The 23,965-nt window shown below is 36.4% G+C and overlaps 1 protein-coding gene across 2 annotated transcripts in view; it reads left to right on the top strand.

The window, feature by feature from the left end:
• The window catches only part of LOC109400281 (prolyl endopeptidase FAP), a 447,684-nt gene that overhangs the window by 260,114 nt on the left and 163,605 nt on the right, over window positions 1-23,965 (top strand). For both annotated transcript variants that reach the window (XM_062850972.1, XM_062850971.1), the window contains exon 2: window positions 20,182-20,277. In XM_062850972.1, the coding sequence (XP_062706956.1) occupies window positions 20,182-20,277 (96 nt within the window). The remainder of the gene's footprint in view (window positions 1-20,181; window positions 20,278-23,965) is intronic.

Here is a 23,965-nt window from a genome sequence, read left to right as displayed (position 1 = left end):
GATTCATCAACACGGATCTATGTTTACTCTACTATCTATAATCCTTACCAGTTGCTTTGGCGCCGTCCACAAATTACGTAACGCTCTAGGGGGAGGGGGGAGTACGGTCGAGCGTTACGGCCCATACAAAAATTTCAGGATATTCATACAAACAAGCGTTACGGAGGGGGGAGGGGGGGGGTTTAAAAATACTGATTTTAGCGTTACGTAATAAATGGACGCTGCCTTTGTTGATTTTGACCTGGTGAATGGTATCCTTAACTTTTTGGAATGATTTGACTGAGATTTTTGATAACTTTGGGAGTTTTTCGGCTTTCAGTCACAGAAAAAGCGTTGATACTACTATATCAATGCCAACATTTCGATCCTTGGGTTGGGATCTTCCTCAGGGCCTGTTATTTATTCAAGGATGTCTGTTAGATATTGTTGAAAGTTGTTGTTGAAAGTTCTGTCTCCTACTCACTCGATCTTAATCAACTTGTGATAATCGTATTTTGCAAACGATTGTTTGTCTGATTCTAAAAGACACTGCACTTTTCTCGCTGTAGGCTTAAAATCAAAATGAATGTTTGTGATTAGGTTAATATTATATCGAACTTACTTCATCACCAGCACCCTAGTAGGATGTTGGGTGGGTGGTAAGAAAGGGAGGCACTCGAGACAAGAAATCCTTAACTTCCCTCAGCGTGGGGATTGGCTCATTTCCGTCCTCTGATGCATTGGTGTAGTCGTTCCCTCCGTTGTTGTCGTGGTCTCCCATGCCTACCCCATTTTACGCAACCCTATTTTGAATTAAACGGAAATCAATTTTTCGTTCAAATTTAGGAAAAACATACAAGCTTAGGTAAACTTTTTATACTGAAAATTTCATATGAAATTTGTGATAAGTACCTATGAATCAAATTTCACTCTTAATCTTTCGATGGAGTCTGAGAACGAGTAGATTAAATGAAAGATGACTGAGATGTGACCGAAAAATATTTCCTTGTTTTTGATGGGGTGACCCCAAACTTTTGCACGGGAGTGTATGTCCTCAACGCCATGGTCCACTGCACGAATTTATGCTGGCCTGTTTAATCTCACAGAAAATTTGACGTTTGAGTGGTGCCGACATCGTGTGGGAGTAAGCAGGCCAGTATAAATTCATGCAGTAATCCATTGAGGTGCTCGTCGAAGTGCTGTTTTCACCTATCGATCACCTCACGTCCGTCCGTCAAGAGGCCTCCGTCCTTATCCCTGCATATTTCAGCTCGTGGCACGAATCCATTGCGTAATGCGTTGAGCTTCTCGTAGAACTTCCGTGTTTCATGGGAACGGCGCAGCAGTTACGTTTTCTCGTATTCCGCTTCTTCCAGGTGGCGCTTTTCCTCTGAAAAAACCGGGTCTGCAGCTTCCGCTTTTGTTTGTAATGCTCCACATTCTGCCGGGTTCCTTGCTGCAGCACTGCCTCCCGTGATGCGTCCTTCTCCACCAAAACCGCTCTATACTCCTCGTCAAACCATTCGTTCCGTCGACTCCTTTCCACGTACCCGAAGGTGCTCTTGGCTAAGTCGTTAATGGCTGCTTTTACAGTTCTCCAGCAGTCCTCTAGAGGGGCCACATCGAGCTCACCCTCGTCTGGCAACGCTGCCTCGAAACTCTGCGCGTATGCTGAGGCGACATCCGGTTGCTTCAATTGCTCAAGGTTGTACCGTGGTGGTCGCCGGTACCGTACATTGTTGATGACGGAAAGTTTTGGGCGCAGTTTGACCATCACCATCGGAGAATTTCCGTCCATCAGATCGTGGTCGATTTGCAATTCCGTCTGCTGTGGTGATCGCCAGGTGTAACGATAAAGGAGGCAGTGTTGGAAAAAGGTGCTGCGTATGGCAATGTTCTTGGAGCCGTCGAATTCAATGAGTCATAGGCCGTTTTCATTCGTCAGTTGGTGGGCGCTGAACTTTCCAATCTTAGGTCTGAATTCCTTCCCCATGGCCTGCCTGAGCGTTCAGATCACCTAAAATAATCTATACGTCGTGTAGATTTCAAAAAAAAAACATTTTCCTTTTTATTACTTATTATATACGTACATTGGTTCTTCTTGCACTATTTATCCCTCAATGTTTCGATTTCATACATGGCGACGGCAATAAACATCAGGAAAAACTTTGTACCTAGGTACACTCCCGTTCAAAAGTTTGGGGTCACCCCCTCAAAAACATGTCATTTTTTTAGGCCCATATCTCCACCAATTTGCGTCAGATTTCAAAACCCTAGGTTTCATTCAAAAGATAATAAGTCAAAGAAACTTTGAACATGATTTAAAAGAAACTTTTTCAAAAAAAATTGTATATAAACTTAACCCAAAGTTGCCAAATTTTCTAAAAAATGAATATAAACTTACGGCATTGTCGCTGGAAGTTGGGTCGACCAAATTTTAATATGAGAGCGGTAATATGACCCATTTTCTATTAGCTTTCAACTGCTTTTTACAGAACTTAGCTGAAAAATCTAGAAAAAAAGTTATTAAGTAAATTAATCCTTGATGTCATCGACCAAAAGTTTGGGGTCACCTCTCAATATGATGTATCGGCCAAAAGTTTGGGGTCACTTTCGTAAAACATGGAAAAATGATTTTATGATATCTTCGTCATCTAAAGTTCAATTTTAATTATTTTTGGCTCATTTCAAAGATAATTAACTAGGGTATTGGTTCCCTTATTAAGCATGTGGCTCCCATTTCCATCCTACGAAAAACAAAGGATTGAAGCACTGTTTGTTTTGTTTCTTATTTTTGTATTTTTTGTTAGAAGTGAGCACGCATGAAAACAAAAAGAACGGAATCAATCGGTGCCGTAATCGCTTGTTTTCGAATAGGATGAAATTGGGAGCATGAGATTACTGATGGTACACAAACCCTAAATTAACGTTTGATGTCTTCAACTTAACGTATTTAACGATTTTTGTATATAAAAATGTTATGTAAAGTTAGCACATTTTACCACGCTTCAAAAAATGAGGCAACTTTACGTTAAGTTTTAGTATGTAAATTTCAACAAATATGTGTGGTTCAATGTCTATGCAGTAAGTATCATTCATTTTGTTTCAAATAAGCCAAGAAGAATTAAAATTGATTGAAAGATGACAAAGATATCAACAAATCACTTTTCCATGTTTTACGATCGTGACTCCAAACTTTTGGCCGATACAGCATTGTGAGGGGTGACCCCAAACTTTTGGTCGATGACATCAAGGATTAATTTACTTAATAACTTGTTTTCTAGATTTTTTAGCTAAGTTCTGTAAAAAGCAGTTGAAAGGTAATAGAAAATGGGTCATATTACCGCTCTCATCTTAAAATTTGGTCAACCCAACTTCCAGCGACACTGCCGTAAGTTTATATTCATTTGTAGAAAATTTGGCAACTTTGGGTTAAGTTTACATACAAAATTCTTTGTAAAAGTTTCTTTTAAATCATGTTCAAAGTTTCTTTGACTTATTATCTTTTGAATGAAACCTAGGGTTTTGAAATCTGACGCAAATTGGCGGAGATATGGGCCTAAAAAAATGACATGTTTTTGAGGGGGTGACCCCAAACTTTTGAACGGGAGTGTACATACATATCGCAGCATTCCAGCTGACTGACGACGATGTCTTGAGAGTGGTTATGGATGCTTAATGTTGTTCGATACGAAGTATGGCATGGAATGTATAGCGAAGAAAAAAGAGAAGACTCAACACTTGAGGAAATTAAGATCGACAGTTGTAGTTGCAGTTTGATTTCTTTCCATTTGTTCTGCTTTGTTCCGACATGGTTAGCTGCTGCCGGGGCGGAGAAGGAGTTCGAGTTGAGACAAGGACTTCCAACTTCCAACATCGTCATTCGACGTGTCTATTGACTGTGAAAATATATGGAATGAACTTTGTCAGCAGGGCAATTGTTTTGTCTTCTTTTCCTCTGTTGCGTTGACAAACAATGAAAGGGATATCTCGGAATCTATGAGGTGAATTTTTTACACAAAGGAGTAGCAAAAAAAAGGCGAATGGACAAAAGATTACTCAAATTACTGTTTGATTAGGATGGAGGAGACTCGCTCTGAAGATTTATCGCTTCGGTTGGCGTACCGCTCTAATGGCTTTGTGTGTTTTTGATTAGTTACCGTCTGGAAGCCGTTGGGTTTTCCTCGAAGTAACAAATGGCGTAGACTCGGTTGTAGAAAACTGCTGACGAAGTTTTGATTTGTATTGTACCTAATGATGTAATAAGTCATTTCTAGCTTACCTGGGTTATTGCAATGCGGCATTAGGGAAAAGTTATTACGGTAATTGATCTTTCTTTGCAAAGTTGTAACATTTCTGCATAGCTATAGCAAAATGCCGAACGAACTCTTCCGTTCATTTTGGCAGGCCAATAGCAGGTCTCATCACTTTCCCATTGTTTGTCTACTCGGGGTTTCGCACACAAACCCAAAGTGATGAATGTGATTATATCGCTTTTCCTGAGTGTATTTACCGCCCCCAAGTTTGGTTGCTCTCGAGCATCACGCGGTAGCAATGCTGATGGATTGGACGAGATATTTTTCATCTTATGTTTCCATTAGAAACGCAAACGAGCCGGACCCGAACCGAAAGATGATGATGGATTTTGTGTACCAACCGAAGCTGAATGAGAGGGATGCTTTTATCATGAGGTAGATAGATGGTTCTGAAAAGTTTGATGGTTCAATTAAAATACTTAGAGTACAGGCAAACAAGCGTTGCACTAACACCAAATTACAAACGAACACATAGTGAATTACGAATTATCACCAGATGTCGATGTCAAGCGTGATGTTAGTTTGTACTTTGAATCCAAGGTTAAGTCAATAAAGTAACAACTTGAACAAGTTTAAATCAAACTTAACTCTTGTTCAAACGAACTTTGAGTGCAGAATTGACGATTTTACGTCAAATCGTATCCAGAGCTCGCGGATAAAAACTAACCATAGGATGTTTGGCGAAAATCGCTTTTGCCACATACAGTGTACCAGCTACACTAAAATGTATTGTAATGGAATGGTTCGCTGAAAAGCTTTGTACATGATAGTGATCAAACATTGGGAGACAACTAAACGTTCTATAATAAACGAAAAAAATCCCATAAATAATTCCAAAAGTCCCAGTGAATAAACAGGGGTGTAAGCAGTAATAAATAACAAAAGTTCCATAAACAAATAAAAAATGCAAAAATAAATCAAATTTTTCCATAAATAGTTGAATGATGAGCAATGAAAAACGTCAAAAAAGCAATGAATAAATCAACTGTTGCCCACGTTTTCCCATACAAATTTCAAGCACTTTGAGCGCCCCCTTAGGCTTAATCGATTTTGCTCAAATTTTCAACATAGCTTCTGGGAGCCCAAAACAACCAATTCAGGAGGTAAGACTTAGCTTTTTTTTAATTTTTGTTTTTCACATGAGTGTGGGCCACCCTAATGTATATAAGTTCGTCTGTGGCTTCGCTTTTCAAGTCTGGAGCCTTTCCTGGAACACATAGCATATATTTGAATCGAACTACACAGTTTTCTCATGAGTTAACCTCTGAGAGAACTACGTTCAAGTTTGTTATATATTCTAAGCGTCCTAATAACGATCAAGAACGCTGATATGTTACTTCATGCAACTAAATTATTTGTCTAACGACACTGAGCGCACTCGGCATAGTTCCATTATGCCACTCAAAGTGTTGCCACAAATAATGCCTAGTTTGCAAAACCCAGTTTTCGGGCTGGTGGGGTATGACAGACAGCCTAAGCTTCAACTGTTAGTGCTATCAGAGACTACTCTCAGCGACACCATGCTCACGTTGTGTACTACAAGCGTGTTTTTTTTGGTCGTGCAAGACCACCGCCCCAGGGTTAAAATTTGGGGTTTGATGTTTCTCCAGTTAGCCTAGTGGTTAAGGCTATGGATCGCCAATTCAGAGACTGCGGGTTCGATTCCCGTTCCGTTCGGAAAAAAATTTCTCGACTCCCTGGGCATAGTGTATTATTGTACTTGCCTCACAATATACAAATTCATGCAATGGCAGGCAAAGGAAGCCTTTCTATTAATAACTGTGGAAGTGCTCAAAGAACATTAAGTTGAAGCGAGGCTGGCCAAGTCCCAGTGGGGACGTCGAACCATAAAGAAGAAGAAGAAGATATTTCTAAGTTTTTTTATACCCCCGTTTTTTTTTATTTCCTTGGAGTGTTTTTCATTTGTGTATTAATTCAGGAATTTCAATGGAAGTCGCCTCAAAATTTCCCAAAATCTATTTCTCTTATATGAACAGAAGTACGAACACATTTTGCATTCCAAGAATCTCACTAAGACCAGCACAAAAATTAGAATTAGTTTCAGGGGCTTTTTAGGAATCCTCAAACGATCTATATAACCAAATTTCAGCGATTAATTCAATTGGTTTCGCCAAAGGTTTCTGAAGTTTAATAAAAATATTTTTCAAATGATCTGTAAGAAAATTTTCAGATATCATTAGACGAACCGTGGGCATGGATAGATGCTAGGAGGAATTCTTGAGCAAATCCTTATGAATTTTTGTTGGAAGCTCTGTTAGTATTCCTGCTGGGATCACTGAATGATATTATGCAAGAATCTCTGGAGGAATATCTGCAGCAATATCCTTAGGAATACCTGGTGAAAAGAGACATTTCAATAGAAACTTCCAATGGAATTCATGAAGGACTTTTTGCAGAAGTTCACGAAGAAGAAATTCTTGAAGGTATGATTGTAAGAATTTGTGGAGAACCACTAGAAGAATTTCTGATAGAAAACTTCGAAGAATTTTGGGAACAGTTTCTTAAGTAATCTCGGGAGGACTTTCTAAAAAAAATCCCTGGAAGATTTTATGTGGAAACCCGAGGAGGGATATCTGAAGGAACACATGGAAGGCTTTCGAAAGAAATCTTTAGAGAAGTGTTGGATGAAATCAATGGCAGGTTTTCCAACGGTATGAATAAATTTCTGAACGAATCCAAAATTTAATGATAAAATTTATGGTTTTCTTGAGGAATTTATGAGGAAATTCATGAAAGGTTTTTTAAAACAATTCTAGCAGAAATTTTATAAGCAATATATAGTGAACATGGGGAAATCTTGGAAGGAATCAATGGAAGATTTTCTAAGCGATGTGAAACATTTTGTCCTATAAATTGAGGTATAGCTCAAACTTGTGACGTGCTGGAGCAAATCTGAGCCCGATTCAGCGGCCCAAAATCTGTCAGATATACATGAGTTTGCCCTTGAGACAAAAAAAAATGCTTCGTTGTGAAATCATTCGATATTTTCTAGGAGAAACCCTTGAAAAAATGTAAAACAGAAGCATTGAGTAATAGAAGTATCAACTCCTAGAAGATTTTTAAAGGAATTGTGCATTTCCAAATTTATCCCTGTAAGTTTTTTTAACATCAGCCAATTTCTTGAAGTAAGCTATGGCAGTTGATCTAAAAAAATACTTGGAGAATATCGGGAGGAATCCTTTGACTAACAACTAAATAAATTCCTACATAAAGCCTCCCTGAAGAACATTCTCAAGGAATCCTTCTATAAATTACGAGAGAAAACAAGAAGAGAATCATCAGAAGAGTTTTTGATTCGACTTGTTTTAAGAATCCTTATATGAGTTTCTGTGAGAATTTCTGGAGTATTTTTTGAGAATTTTTTGAAGAAATCTCTAGAGGAATTTCTGGAAAAATGTTTGAAAGATTTTCTGAGAATTCGAAATAAATTCCGAAGAAATACCTGAGAATTTCTTGAATATGTAATTATTTTTGATAAAATAAAAATTAAAAAAAACTAACTAATAGTTTCTTGGGTGCATACGACTTGAATAGTTTCTGCTAGATTTACACGAATTTAAGTCCTGATTACTGGAAATAACCATTGTATTAACTAAAAGAGCACCATTTGAATATTTTCCATCTTAAAAATATTTGTCAACACTGTGAAATATGTCAAACAATGCAAAGAAAACCTTGAGAAGTAACCTCAAAACATTCCAAAGTTTAGGAAATGTTTAGAAAGAAACTTTCACTGGAACTTCGAAAGAAAATTAAGTTGATTTGCTTAATAACAAAAAACTAAATAAGTAATAAGATTAGTAGTAATGTAAGATAGGTAGATAAATTTACAGGTAATATGACGGTAAATATTCAAGTAATCAAGAGAAATCTGAATTTTAAAGAATACAGTTGAACGTAAACAACACATGTTAAATTCCAGATACAGGGGATAGAAAAAAAATATCAGAATAGGCAAAATTTTCACTTTTCAAAAAAAAAAGTTCAACGAGATATAACTTTTTGAAAAATGCATGAAATATTTTTACTGTAAGTTGATCAACTATTCATATTTTGAAAACATTTGACTATTCTTCATGAAGTAAGAAAGATTCTAGGAAAATGTATATTTATCTGATAACCAACGTTGAGCTCCGGGATTCAATGAACCGATTGTAATGAAATTTTAACTTTTTTTGACTTATACAGTGTCGGACAAAACAATAAGACCACTGATTCTATTTCATACAAAATGGCCGAGTTGGTCGATATGGCACTCGGTTTCTTGTAAACCGATTTGGCTGAAATTTTGGCAGCTGACATGGATTTACGGGAATTTTGATTTTTATTATATTGATCAAGTTCTGTTCACTATTTCCAACGTTACATACATACGGCGCGACAAAACAATAACACCAGCTTTTTATGATGGTTATTTGCGGTCAATTGAATAAAATATCCCCAAGTTTAAATGGCATCCTTAATTTCAGTACTAGTATATCAATTACACTAGTTTACAGAATAAAACAGAAGTCGTGAACTTCTGTCCAAAATTTTTGAAGCATAATTTAGCGCTGATTTCGAAACCGTGCTTCAAAAAATTTAAAGTAGAACAGTTTTTGAGTTTGAGCTCAATATCGAGTTTAACAACTTTTTAAAATATGGAATCTAATAAATATCTTGCGTTTTGTTCAACCAATTGCAAATATTTTTCATAAATTGAATGCTGAATATAATACCATTTGATCATCCGCATGCAGGTTTTACGTCAGATTGATGGAATTCAAGATATTGGCGAGTTTTGGGGACGATCTTCTTGAATTTTAGCAAATTTTCCAAAAATATATGAAGAAATGTATTTTTTTTTTCAATAAGAAAAAACAATTTAAAAATTCTTTCTCAACGTTTATTTGAAATATCATATGTAGGCGAGTTACAGTAAAAAAAAATCAGCTAAATCGGAGCATTGATTACGGAGAATGCGATGTGTGAAGTGAACGACTTTGCATAAAAATAGAACAAAAATCGATTCCAAATCATCAATCTTGTATGGAAAGTCGAAAAAATTTCCGCTCTACTGTATTTTTTCCCGTTGCGTTTTCGAACCCCGGACTTTCTAATGATGAGTTCAAAATTGAAATTGGTGGTTGCGAACATAGCTAAAATCGCGATTTAATGATAACATTCATAATGTTGTCTAAATCCAAATTAGCTGCCAAAATGTGAAGTATTGTACGTACATGTTTCTTCATGAATTTCCTAAATATCGCACAATAAATTCGATACAATTTGATGAAAAATCGTCATTTTTATCACCTTGTTAGCCCCTTGGCAAGCGAGGGGTCCATCAATTTAAACCAATCAAAATAGTGTTCATCCTTTTTTATCGTATTATATTATTCGTCGAAATATTTTAAAATACTGCTGTGCATTGAATATTTCTACTAAAAGTTGGAGTTAATCGCATTTATCATTTTTTTAAATACTTTGATTTTTATTTTCAGAAAAATTGATTGTGAAGTGCATTGGAAGTTTTCACGGATATCTTCTAATGGTATATGAATTCTTTTAGAAATTCAGGTTATCCTGTAGAATTTCTACCAAGAGCTCTTCAATGCATTATACCAGTTAATTATGCAAGATTTCTGCCGTTTTTTAAATATTTGTTACGTCAGTTATATATTTTTACGAATGTCCATATCAGTACTACGGCCAAAATGGCACTTTCGTAGTGCACAAAAGCTTCACATAAGACAGGTGTTTTAAATCGTAAGTCAATGCACAATAAAAATCAAAGTCTGTCATTTCAACGACCTTGCACTACCCCACCTCTCTTCATATTGTTTTATACAGACTCTGTCACTTTGGTTCTGCTGTGGAATCTTATTGTGATCAATTAGTCTTCCCACACGTCGTCGTCATCGTCGTTCGGTCTATGGATTTCCTGCTAAAGCTATTTCAATCTCTCTAGATCGACTGGTCGGTCGATGAAAAGACCCAAAGCACGCTGTTGGCAGAGCTCTGCGATGTTGATAGAAGGAATTGTCCTTAATTATGCATAGCAAGTGCCACTCTTCACGACTTCAAGCATGGCTCTCTAGACTAGAAGAAGCTCCGGTTGTAGCTTTTACCGACTTGTAAATGGCTCCTCCTGGTACTATGACGCATAAGGACTTTAAAGATTCAAAAGCAATTTACCTACGCAGCTCTGAAGTGAATCGGTGGGGAAAATTCTCTGAATGATATAAATAATAAGTCACTGCAAAAATCGCTCACTTATTATTTAATAAGAACAAAATAAAAAATGGGAATCTGTTACAATGTTTCTGATGAAAAATCTTTATAAATTCTAGAAAAAAAAACAAAGATTTTTTTGCAGGATTCTACGAGTTCATGATGGAGTTTTTAAAAGAGTTTCCTGAAGAAAAAAATGAAAAATCTTCATTTGAAGATTTAAGATATTCCACTGCAGAAATACCATTTGAACTGAATTTCCAATTAAATTATTTGAGGCAAATCAACCAAAAATGCCAATCTCCATAAAGATAGCAACTTTTAGAGATAAAATGCATAACTCAACAGTCATAAGTCATTTTTTGTATATTACTAGCATGGAAGCGAGAAAAAACCGTTGAACAATATTTACGTCACCTGTGCCCCCCAAGAGATAGGCTTCAAATCCGTTTTCTCCGCCTACAGAAATCCAATCTCCTGCTGCCGGATTATCACAAACACTAACAAACTCTTGCAAAACAAGAACACACAGTCATATGCTCGAGATATTCTCTGACGGTACCGAAAGCTTTTCCCCTCGAAAGCATGGCTTGGGTTAGCTATACGCACAGCACAGAGCGCCGCCGAAAGGCTTTGCCATGAAATAGAGACCTAATCTAATAATCGGATTATTATCCCATAACGGGGAAAACTAATGGTTTCCGCAATAGTTTCTCTTTCGAAAAGGAGGCACGGGTGGTGCTCCTTAGAAAGAAAGCTGTGATTTTAGGGAAATATTGCACGAAATGAACCTTCAGTCCGATAAGTGTAATACATGTAATCTTCGATATAACGTACCCTCGATATAGCGAATTCGATATAACGTACATTTTGCTTCGATATAACGTACAACATTGAATTTTTTTATTTTTCTCAGGAATAACCCTTAGATAAACTACGAAATCACTCAAATCAATGTTTTGTTGCAGCATTGGCCTTGTTACCCAGAATTAGCGCAATTTGGGGAAAAATTTAGTGTACGCAATATCGAAGCACAAAAAACGGAATGAATTTTTCGTGAAAACTCAAGTTTTTCATTATTGGTTTTGTGAATTTCACCGAAATCATTATTTGGGATTTATTTCACGTCGAATACATGAATACTAGCATAAAAAATATTAAATTTTTCTCTACTTCGATATAACGTACACCTCGATATAACGTTCAAAGAGAAAACTTGTTTGTACGTTTAATCGAAGAGTACCTGTACTAATCAATCCTTGGAGAAATTTTCTGAAATTTACAGTAGGGTGGCTGTACCAATTATGGCACTACCTAAGGAAAACTATTCGTACAAAAATAACGAGAAAACCGACGAATGTCACCAATATGTCAAAAGATTGATTAGTTTCCATACTTTACAGGAAAAATGTAGAAGCGGAGCCAAAACTACTTTTAGTGTTGATTACAGCGTGTGCCAATGATAGGAACCCTGTACCAGTTATGGTTACATTTTATAACATCGGTTCCTTTTCGCACTATTTACATGCATTCCTTATGGGATTAGCCATAACTGGTACACTATGGCGAAAAAGGGTGCAATGAAGCCGAAATTTTAAAAGGAAAATGACTTATTTCTACCATGATTCGAGGAAAATGTGGAGTTTAAATGAGTGCGACTATCTTTTGTGAACGTGATCTGTTGTTCACAATTTTTTTCTTATTGTTTTACATCGTTAAAGGGTGAAAATCAACTATGGCGAATAATTGGTACTATAGCCATAATTGGTACACAAATATTTTAAATTCGAATGAGTACGAAACTGATTACACTCATTCGAAGAGGATATTCTGCTTAGAGGGTTCGAAAAGTCGGTACAAGAAAAAATATTTTAAAGTTTGGTATTTCGACACACTTACACAGTTGAAAAAAATGTGAAATTTAGAAGTGCATTTTTATTTATTCTACCCTGTGACATCAGTTATATGATGCTGAGAGCTAGTCGTTATTTATATTGCACAAAATCCCGGAGGAGGTGGAGTAACTGAAAAGTTTTGCGAAAAAAAAACAAACTTCCCAACGGGTATCTCAATAATCTGAAACTAGAAGTAGCGTTGCTCCAAGCCAGTTATAGTATGAAACCAGTTTGAACGCACGCAGCAAACCGTTTGGTTGACTTTCGGAAGGATAAGTTTGACAAGCAATAAATTGCTATCGCAATTCGCGCCCAATCAAGCAGAATGTCTTTAACAAATGCTTGCTCGGTGGCTGTTGGAATGGTGTGGACGTCAATTGTTGGGGAAACAAATGGAAACACATAGTAGTTTTATCAATGGTGTCGATTGTCCAATTTAAGGTTTTGAACTGTTTGCTTAGATATACTGATCTAAGACTGACCCTCGATAAAAGAAGGCAAAGATCATTTCCGACTCATCACACGCATCGTATAGACGCAACCTTTGTGATTTGAAACAAAGTTTTGTTCATTATGAGCATCTATGTGAAAGTGTTGATCATGTTATGTGCTTTACAATATTTTTCACCTGATTTTTTGAAAAGGCGTATGAGAAAATCCTTATTTTCTGCTTCAACAAATTATATCTCGAAAAAGGCATGTGTATTGAAAAGATGTCTTTGAAAATGTTTGAAGATATTTGAAGGACTTAAAAAATATATACTGAGAGTAATATTCATCGCGAATCTATATTAAACGTCATATTTTTTAACCTTTTGTCATTATATTAAAAAAAACCAAATTAATCCACCTAGTGGTGCCAGTACCTTTCTCGTCGAATATGTTCTCACAATCTTTCCGTCGACGAAAGTCAAAGTGTTCCTGAATCCGTATATTTTTAAAGTAAAGCAAGCATTTTATCAAAGCAATCTTTGAATTGACTTAAAACTTATTGATGGCACATAGTCCGACGTTATGTTCAACGTGAGCGATTCCAAGCAACAGCATCAAAATTAAGGAAATTTTTTAATTCATGATTTTCTATTGAACTGAAACTTTGCACAGTTTTTCAGTTCCATCTAAATCGCCATTTTTCGATATCAAATTTTTATTTTGAATCACGACTAACTTTTCAAAAGGGTGTATGTGAAAATGGTTCAAAAATATTCAAAAATCTGCACAGCCAAAACGGTCCGTTCGATTGCTATGAATTTTTCAGCAAAGTTAGATAACTAAATGGTGATTCCTAAGAAAATATACACTGTGAAAAAACATATTTTTAACATTAAAAATATCATTTTTGTCACAAAAACTCAAATATCTCAAAACCCTATCTTTTTACCAACGTAATTTTTTAGGGAAAACGGTCTATTGTATTAGCAATCTACCATAAAAATTTGGTGATGATAAACTAATAAACAAAAAAGTTATGACAATTCAAACATTTCACAATTTTCACATTTAGTATTAATTTTTTTTTAGTGTAAATTATTTCGGCCGGAAATCGCAGTTTGATGCTGATTTTATTGTTAATAGCCTAGCGTGAGTAAAACAAGCTGTTTTTATTATGTATTATGTATATTATATGTACAGTAATGTTCAGATTTAATCACGCCCTCCGCGCTTTAGTCGTTTATTCATTAATTTTCTGTTACATTTGAGGACAAGTGTTTTCCCTCTTCTTCAAGATGAATGATGAAAGCGTGTTTTGCAACGTTAAAAATATTGAAATGGGTATAGGCTCAGTGTACCAGTTATGGCTATAGTACCTCAAATTCGCCATAGTTGATTTGCAACTTTTTACGATTCAAATCATCAAGCAAAAATATGTGAACAATAGATCACGTTCATAAAAGATGATTGCACACATTCAAATTTCACATTTTGCTCAAATTATAATAGAAATAAATCATTTTCCTTAAAATTTCTGCTTCCTTGCACCCTTTTTCGCCATAGTGTACCAGTTATGGCAAATCCCATAAGGAATGCATGTAAATAGTGCGAAGTGGAACCGAAATTAAAATGTATGTCCATAACTGGTACAGGGTTCCTATCATTGGCACACGCCGTAATAAATAGTAAAAATGGGTTTGGCTCAGATATTATATTTTTCCAGTAAAGTATGAAAACAAATCTATCATTTGACATATCGACGACATTCGTCGGTCTTCTTCTTATTTTTGTAGAAGTAGTTTTCCTTAGGTAGTGCGATAACTGGTACAGGCACCCTAGATGTTGAAGTATATTTCAAAGCATTTTTAAAAAGGGGCGTGATTAAATTGTTTAAACAGATGCCGCTGATGGTATGGTGGCATGACTCTCTGCACTTAGCACTTCTGGCAATTTCTCAGTTGTTGTCGTTTTCGAACTTCCTGTGCCCTGCTTTACCGATGATATACAGATGGCTCGTTTGTCAAAGTCTAGACGGCAGAACGTACAAATGCGTAAATTTGTATTCAATTTGGGCATAACTAGTCTCTTTCAGTTTATCTATGGTGCTTTCGGTGAGATTTCGTAACTCTCTTGAACATTTTTTTTTCATCAAACGGTCTACATGAGAGCGTTGAGTTGAAGACCTTTGAGAAAGCGACTTCATGTTGTTCATGTTCATGTTGTTCGTTAGATTATAATAAACAAAATCACTTATTAGTTGTAACTGATTAGTTTGGTGTTGTTTGCTTGGCTGAAGAAAAAATTTACTATAAAATTTTTAATATCCATAGCGGTAGTATGTTTTTGCTTTTTCGTGAGCATTGTCATGGTACGTATACAGACAAACAAACGTAACACTGACGAAATTTTCATTGACCACGCCTTTAACGATCATTTTGAATCTTGGTTGTGGCTTTCATATCCAGAAGAGTGCCCATCGTTTTTCTTTGTGTTTGACGTTTCACACTAGCGCTTTCTGATGACGATATTGCACAACGCAGTGTTTCGTGAAACATTTCCACCAGGTGGTGCTAGTGTGAACTGAGGGATGGATTTTCACGAAAATTGTTCTATGCGCTTCGTCTGTGGTATGTACCTCTCATGCATTTGTTGTTGTTGAAGTTACTCGCCTTCTTCCGATCATAAAGTCTGTTCTCTAAGAGATAATTTTTTTTTGCTGATACGTCTAACGCGTATATATAAAACTTTTATTATGCAGCTTTCGTCTTAAAAATAAGTTTAATTCCATTTTTCTTATTTTCAACACTATCAAGGGATTTTTTCACCAGTCACGTACAATAAAAAGTATGACACTCTCAATATTTTTGATCACAACACTGGATTGCGTCTAAGTTTCAAATAGATACTATAGTAATTATGAATAATCAACAAAAATATCATGAAAACAACTTGTTTAATTCAGGCGGTAGTCTTTACAATAAAATCAGCATCAAAATATAATTCTCGAAATAATTTACACAGAAAAAACATTTTTTTTTTTGTTACTGAATGTTAAAATTGTGAAATGTTTGAAGTGTCATAACTTTTTTGTTCATCAGTTTACCATCACCAAAATTTCATGGTAGATAGCTGATATAATGGGCCATTTTCCCTAAAAAATTGACGTTGGTAAAAAGATAGGGTTTTGAGATATTTGAGTTTTTGTGACAAAGATCATATTTTTTTAAAGTAAAAAGAGAATTTTTTTACAGTGTATATTTTCTTAGGAATCATCACTTAGTTATCTAACTTTGCTGAAAAATTCAAACCAACCGAACAATCCGTTTTTGCTGTACAACTTTTAGAATATTTTTGAACTATTTTCGCATACACCCTTTTGAAAAGTTAGTCGTGAGTGAATATGAAGGTTTGATATCGAAAAATGGCGATTTAGATGAAATTGAAAAACTGTGCAAAGTTTCAGATATTTTTGAAATGGTCACTCAGGATCGACTGACATGACTCCGTGGAGTTCCTCACGTATAAGCTGGGCTGAATAATATCCGACTTTTCAGTTGACTGCTTGATCACCTTCACTAACACTGGAGGCTGATCACTATCAAGAAGATACTAACTAGCTAAGATATAACTTTTTACACAATCACAGATCACTTTGCGGTCTTCGACAAAGTTTTTCTGCACATTTAAGGCTATATTTTATTGACCGTTGAAAACAAGAAGAATAGGTAGTGAGTATAGTGAGACATCTGTTTGTATGTGGGTTTAATTAGTCAAGATTTTGTTCTCTTACACATATTGTTTGCTTGTATTGATTTTATTTACTTTCGTAGTTCCGGCGAAGCACCAAACGCTGGTTGTGCAACCCTTCTGGTAGTTTCTAATATGGTATGAGGCTATTTTTTAGTTAACCGTTCCTCGGGTTATTAAAAAAGTCGTGATGTGATGTGTCGCATGGTACATTTGGTTACTTTCGATGCGGTACCGGAACAGGTTCCGGAGCACTACCGGGTCTCCCAAATATAGTCTGAGACTATTTCATTGCTTTCATTAGATTCATTAGGTTACCTTAAAAACAAAAACACGATTTGATTTATTGCATGCATGGGTATTATACTGGGTCAACAAAGTCGATTTTTCAGAACAAAGCTTTTTCGATTTCTTTTAGCGTCCAAAACATCTGTGCAAAATCTGAGAGCGATTTTTTGCTTCCCCGTATTCCGCATTGCGATTGAAATTTGTATGGAATTTAGTATGGTAAATCCCACTTTTTTGCATTTTACTCATAAGTTGAATTCTTTTGTCTAATACCATGTAACTAATGATGTTAAAATATAGCATAGAATATGCCAAAAAACTTTGCCAAAGACCGCAAAGTGTTTCGACACTTGTGAAAAAAGTTATAATGTACAGATTGCCGGTGGTGCTTATCATTTAACATGTAAAGGAATAACATTAATAATAAAATCTCAATTTATGGCCTAAGTCGCCAGGCGAATAACTTTTTTTACAAGCGTCGGATCACTTTGCGGCCTTCGGCAAAGTTTTTCGGCATATCCTAGGCTATACTTCAACGTAATTAGTTACATGTAATAGACAAAAGAACTCAATTTATGAGTAAAATGCAAAAAAATACGTGTCCCATACTAACTTCCATACAAATTTCAATCGCAATGCGGAATACGGGGACGCAACCAATCGATCCCAAATTCTGCACAGTTGTTTTGGACGCTAATATAGATTGAAAAAGCTTTATTCCGGGTTAGTACGATACGATCGTTGACCCACTCTAGTATGTATGTATGTATGTATGTATGTATGTATGTATGTATGTATGTATGTATGTATGTGCGCAAAAAAAAAATCACACACTTTTAGGGAATTTCCCATTGGTGGGTTTTACGGATTAAAGCTCGCATCGAACTGGTATTTTTATCGCATTGTTTTCTGTAGAAAATGGTGCGGATTGATCTAGGAGTTCCAGAATTATGGCCATTTTAGTGATCCGGACCAGCAACTGGTTATAATTAAACTGAACCAAATTATATCATGTGACACATCAAATTGCGCCGAATTTTGTAAACATTTTGCATGGTTGCCTGAATGGTTGTCGAATCTTATGTGAAAATGGAAACCACAAAACCACGATGTCGGCAAAAAATAGAAGATGGCGACCTAAACTCCAAGATGGCGGCTCACAACAAGAAGAGGCGTGTGTTTTAAAGAGTTGAAGGCTGTAAAACCTTGCAATATGGGTATATTTGGTATGCTCTAGAGTCCAAAAATGGTGACCAGAATATTCAAGATGGCGGTTCAAAACCAAAGATGTCGGCCCACAATTCGAGATGGCAGCTATTTTATGGAGTTTCGGGCTCAAAAACAATTCAATGTGGGTATATATGGTAAAAAAATGTCCAGAGTTCAAATATGGATATCAAAATATCTAAAATGGCGGAACAAAACACAAGATGGCGGCTGTAGTAAAGAGTTTTAGCCTCTGAAACCATGCATTTTGGGTATATTTGGTATGGAGAAAATGTTCGGAGTCCAATAATGGCGACCAGAATATCGAAGATGACGACCCAAAATCCAAATTCAAGATGGCGGTTGTAATTTAAGGAATTTTAGACTCTAAAACCATGCAATATGGATATATTTGGTATGAGTAAGATGTCCAGAGTCTAGAACTGGCGACAAAAACATCCAAGAAGGCAGTCCAAAATTCATGATGACAACAGTTTTAAGGAGTTTTGGGCACCTCAACATATGTATCCTCTTAAATATTAGAGCTAGAAAAGTTTTTCATTGACGTTTTTGTAAGACTGGTATTGCCGCACAAGTTCATGATGTATCTTTTTTTTCAGTTTCAACTTTTTAAAGCTATAGGCGATTGAATCTAGATAAGTCCAAATGACATTATCAGCAGTGCAGTGATTCATTTTTTGTACCTGGCGTGGATCGTGGATTTAATATACAATTTGTCACGTGGTGTTACTGCTTGCAACATGTTGCGACAGAGCTAAAAAGTTCAAGTGTGCTTTAACGGTTGTTTCATAAGGGATGTCTGCCGTGCTGTATAGCACACCCTCGATCCAAACAGAGAACCCACCGTCCGTTCTCGGTACACACCGGACGCAATCGACCCGAAATGACGACATAGCTTTTTCCGCCGCATCTAGCTACAACAAAGTTCTTCCATTTGAGCGACCTGCAGCAATTCATAAAAAAAAAGTTTACTCCGGCTCTGGTTCATCGGTTATCGTCCTATCGCGAGCCGTATCAGATTGACGGTATACAGGTCGCAAAAACGACCCTCAACGCAATCCTTCGTAAGGATGCATTTTTGTACCGCACGGTTGGAGTTGAAGCATGACAAAAAAAAACCCGAGAGAAAATCCGATACTAAACTTTTTCAAAGATCAACAGCAACATAAACGAGCTGTTTGGCTCGTAGGTCGGCGATACATATTGAAGGGAAAGTAAATTGAAGATTTTTTTTCGCGTCATTTACTAAACGTGGTTCACCGAGTTTTATGGCGGACAAGTTTGACGTGGCTTATTGGATGGAAAGTTCGAAAGCTTGTGAACTTTTTTAGTGTTCTCTCACAACCAGTAAAATTGAAATTTGAACACATTCAATAGGAAATCAATATCACAGTAGACATGTGATATTGATTTCCCATTGAATCTGTTCAAATAAAAAAAACAAATGTGGTTGAAAATCAATGTCATATTTGAAACGTCATATCATTCGATATTCAAGCAAGCAAAAGATACTCTGCGAACACGCCGCAACTGTACAAAGAAATGTGTAAATCTTTTTCATCGGCACGTTTACTGAACCCTTGCTCTTCCTTCGTTGGTGCCGGTAGTTTACTGGGTCTGAATGGTTTACCGTAAAAAAACATCACAAATAGGATAACATCGGTTCAATTAACAAGGGTTGCAAGATTTTGCTGACAGATAAGATTGCATGGCAATTTATATTGAACGGTGTGAAGTTGACGGTAGCAATTTCCACAATGATGTGAACATTTGAATGTTATTTCGCACAACCCATAGAATATCTGAAGAACATATCAATTTGTTGCTTGTCGATTTTAATGAAAACTTGTGAATGTTATTGCCCAACCAATTTGTTATGTTAATCGAGACGAATAATTCTGCAGACAAAACCACCCAAACAGATTTGAGTGAAAAACAAGCTGTTAAGTAAACATTTGTCACAAGCGAAAGCTACAACTTTTCCTCAGCCCAACTAGACGGCAGCGTTACTAGATAAACGATGGCTAATATTTTGTTTTTCTTGCTTCTTTCTTCGTTTACAGCTGGTTTCGGCAAATCCCAATCAACGCAACTGGCGTGGAATTTTAATCGCCTTGCTCGTCATCATCATCGTCCTGGCGCTGATTGTAACATCTGTGGTGAGTATGGTTTTTATTTTCGATTTAACGGTTTAGCTAACACTTGTGCCAATAAATTGAGAGCAGAAAATTTTAGATGGTAAAAAAATCACTTAAAAAATCTGCATTTTATGAAAATATTTGCAATGTGAATAAATAAATGTTTTCATGTGCAATGTTAAAGAAAATAAAAACTCGCAATTGTTGCACACCCCATAAGAAATGCATGCAGTATTTGGCGATTTACCCTGCATAATGGTATGCAAAACCAAACACGATAGGATTCGTCTAGGAAAGAAGTAATGTCACGATAGATGGTGATACCTTAAACTTAGTGATTCTTTACTGCTGAAAACAATTAGTCGTGAAAATTAAAGGCGTATCGTGTTCACTACGACCTCCACAGGAAACCGTGGTCTTAAAAGATTCACCTAATACTTGAACCTGTTTTTATGCACGGAGTCACAGGAGAATGAATATAAATAGTGCCTACAGCTATAACTGCATCGGCCCTGCTATGATTTCCACATTATAGGGGAACAAAGCCCAAAATGCCAAGATGGGGTAAAATGGTTCACCTCATAAAATCATTCCTGAATGGGACTTCATCATTACTGTTGGTGATAAGAGACGAACCAGCCTAGGGCTGAAAATCTAAATAATAAAGTAATAATAATAACTGTTGGTGAATGGTGTCAAGAAACGCTTGCATTAAACATTTTTCTAGAAAAACAATAGAAATACATTACAAATAGTTATTCTACTATGCCAAACCCACGGAAAATCTATTGGTTTCCAAATGGAAATTGGCAACTTCCGGTTTTTCGTGCTTGCAATGAAGGTTTTCTGGTGATTTTACTACCAGCCATGTGTTTCCAAGGAGAGTGAGACATACATGGATACGCATGGTTGTTGATGTCTATGCTATCCATTTGAATATGACGACCATCGTTTAGTGGGGAGTGGTTGACACTCCATGTATTGAGTATACGAAAAAAGCGTGACAGAGGGGGGAAAGGGTGTCGAAAATACCCCAAAGCTGATGAACGTAATTTTTGAATGTTTTCATGAAGTGGCATCTTACTCTTACCCCATGGCAGATGGCCTTTTGCACCACTTCCGTTTTTAGTTTTAAAAATGCCAAAAATCGATGAAAATACATTAATTCAATGAATGGAGGGAGATTAGCAACGCGCATGACTCTAATCGGAAGAGTTGGCGGAGATCTTCAAAATTTATCCTGGAGAGGTTATTAAAAAAAATCTGAGAGAAAAGCTGAAAAAAAGCTGCAGAACAAATAAACAAGAAATCCTTGGAAGTACTAGAAGATTGTCAGGGAGAATCCTGGAAATATCCACGATAAGCACCCACATGAATTCCTGGAGGAGTCCTGCGAAGAAATCCTAGTGCAATCACAGAAACACATATTACCCATTTTACTGGCATTTTACTAGTTGCAACGTTGCAACATTTTAATGTTGCTAAATGACAAATTGAGAGATGAAATTTGTGAGAAAAAAATCGGTTTCGAATCCATGACTCCGTATTCGCTAGACCGGCGCTTTAACCAACTTAGCCACAGAACAAGTAATGACTCTGCGGAATAGAAACTGACTCTGAAGCCACACCGTGAACACTCCTATTTCACAAACTCATCTCTCTTTCGGCTTAGATGCCAATCCACAACACACTAACTACAAGTGAGAGCAAATGATTTTTATGAAGCTGAGACTTACTCTCGCACTCCGCATTCCTAGCCACCAGTCAGTTTGTTTGCCGGTGTCTAATTAGTATGCGTCGAGAGCTCTCTCTAAAATAAAAACTCTCATTTTTAGTAAACAATCATGCCGCACAGAGAATGTGTTGCAAACACACATTTTCTAAAATTGCTCGTACGCTCACATTTTTACAAAATATCAATATTTTTCGGTATTTGAAGGTGGTTTATAAACCCAGTGAGGTTGCCATATCGAAATAATTGCAAAATACAAGCTCATGTTTGTATGCAACACATTCTATGTGCGGCATGGATGTTTACTAAAAATGTGCAGACCGAACACATTTTTGAGCGTAGCCCTTTTTGTGTGCTCAGCACGGTCGTGGTACGCTCAGGCGACCAACTGCGCCACACGCTAAGAAAAAGTTACTCTAAAATGAGTAAGATTCACACAAAACTGAGCTAAACTGGAACAGCTCAAAAAATGAGTAAATTGCATTTCCAGCGATAGCGCTGGCCCAAGTGCAAAAATCCAACCAATTTAAGCCGTATAATATTCTTCACATCAGCAAGAATATTATACGACTTAAACTGATGAGATTTTTGTACTTGGGCCAGCGCAATCGCTGGAAATGCAATTTAATCATTTTTTAAGCTGTTCCATTTTAGCTCAGTTTTGTGTGAATTTTCTGACCGTGCATGTGACGTAAGAAAGGGTACAATGACACATATTGCCCATTTTACTGACGTTTTACCAGATTTTAATTTTTTAACAAATATTTTCAACCAGATCCAACAGCATAAATTGTCTTGCAACAGGACATAATCGGTGAAGTACTAGAATTGAAGTAATGAGCTATATTTTTGTATGGTGAGAAGGTCCATTCTCCGTTTCTGCAATGAAATGTTTCAAAAAGTGTGGATATTATGATTCCTTGCCTAATTTATTTATGTTGCACGAAATGGAAAAAAAACAACAACACAGTTACCCAAAGTTTTGCTCAAACAGCATCAAATTAGACAAGGAATCATAATATCCACACTTTTTGAAACAATTCATTGCAGAAACGGAGAATTGACCTTTTCACCATACAAAAATTCAGCTCATTACTTCAATTCTAGTACTTCACCGATTATGTCCTACTGATCAACTTAATCATTCCGAAGACTACTTTATCAAGAAGACATGCAACTCTGTTGTTTTGCCATACTAACGGCATGCGACACCGACGGCACCGCCGCCTGTTGAGCTAAGGTGGTACCTTTGTGTAAAAGTGTAAGAATGTATTGGTGCGAGTATGAAGATTTACACACACTACCATAAATGCTTCCACCTTAATCCGTGGTGGCGCTGCTAACATTGACTCCCGACTTTGAGCAGTGCTGCATGTCTTCTTGATAAAGTGGTATTCGATAATTCTTAATAACTTCTTGTCTTAGGTGATTTTTATTGAAACCCTGATTCGGGCACTCAATATACCGATTGCCTATTTAAGTGCACGACATTATTTACATTGTAGGGATGTCTATGAAACAACACTCGAGTATTCGTTTCATGTTTCAATTTATAATTTAAAATTACCTTACAGTTTAAGTTTTCTTCGTCTATCTTCCGTCTTTGTAGCAATGTTTGCTCAGTGTTTTGTGTTGTCCTGTAGATATTTATGTTTAGTTAACAAAAAGTTCAATATTCAATACAGTTTAACTTACAATTTTGCATGAAATTAGAGAAATACAAAAGTTTAACAATTGGGAGATAAGTTTTGACATGTTTAATGTCACTTTAAGGACAAACGTCTTGAATTCTCGCTTCAACAGTGCGACTTCAGATGCACAAATCTCAAGAAGCGAGCTTCAAACAATGATGCTTTTCATTATTTTGTTCTTGCTCACTTGAAAAAAGCTTGAAATAACAAGCTCAGATGCGCTAGTCTTGTTTACGAAGAGATTTGTGTGCTCCATATCTTGAGCAGGAGCCAAAGTCGGCCATTT

The sequence above is a fragment of the Aedes albopictus genome, chromosome 2 (assembly GCF_035046485.1).
Source record: "Aedes albopictus strain Foshan chromosome 2, AalbF5, whole genome shotgun sequence".
Lineage (NCBI taxonomy): Eukaryota > Metazoa > Arthropoda > Insecta > Diptera > Culicidae > Aedes > Aedes albopictus.
The sequence above is the reverse complement of the archived record's forward strand: the minus strand, read 5'-3'. Positions and strand labels throughout refer to the sequence as shown.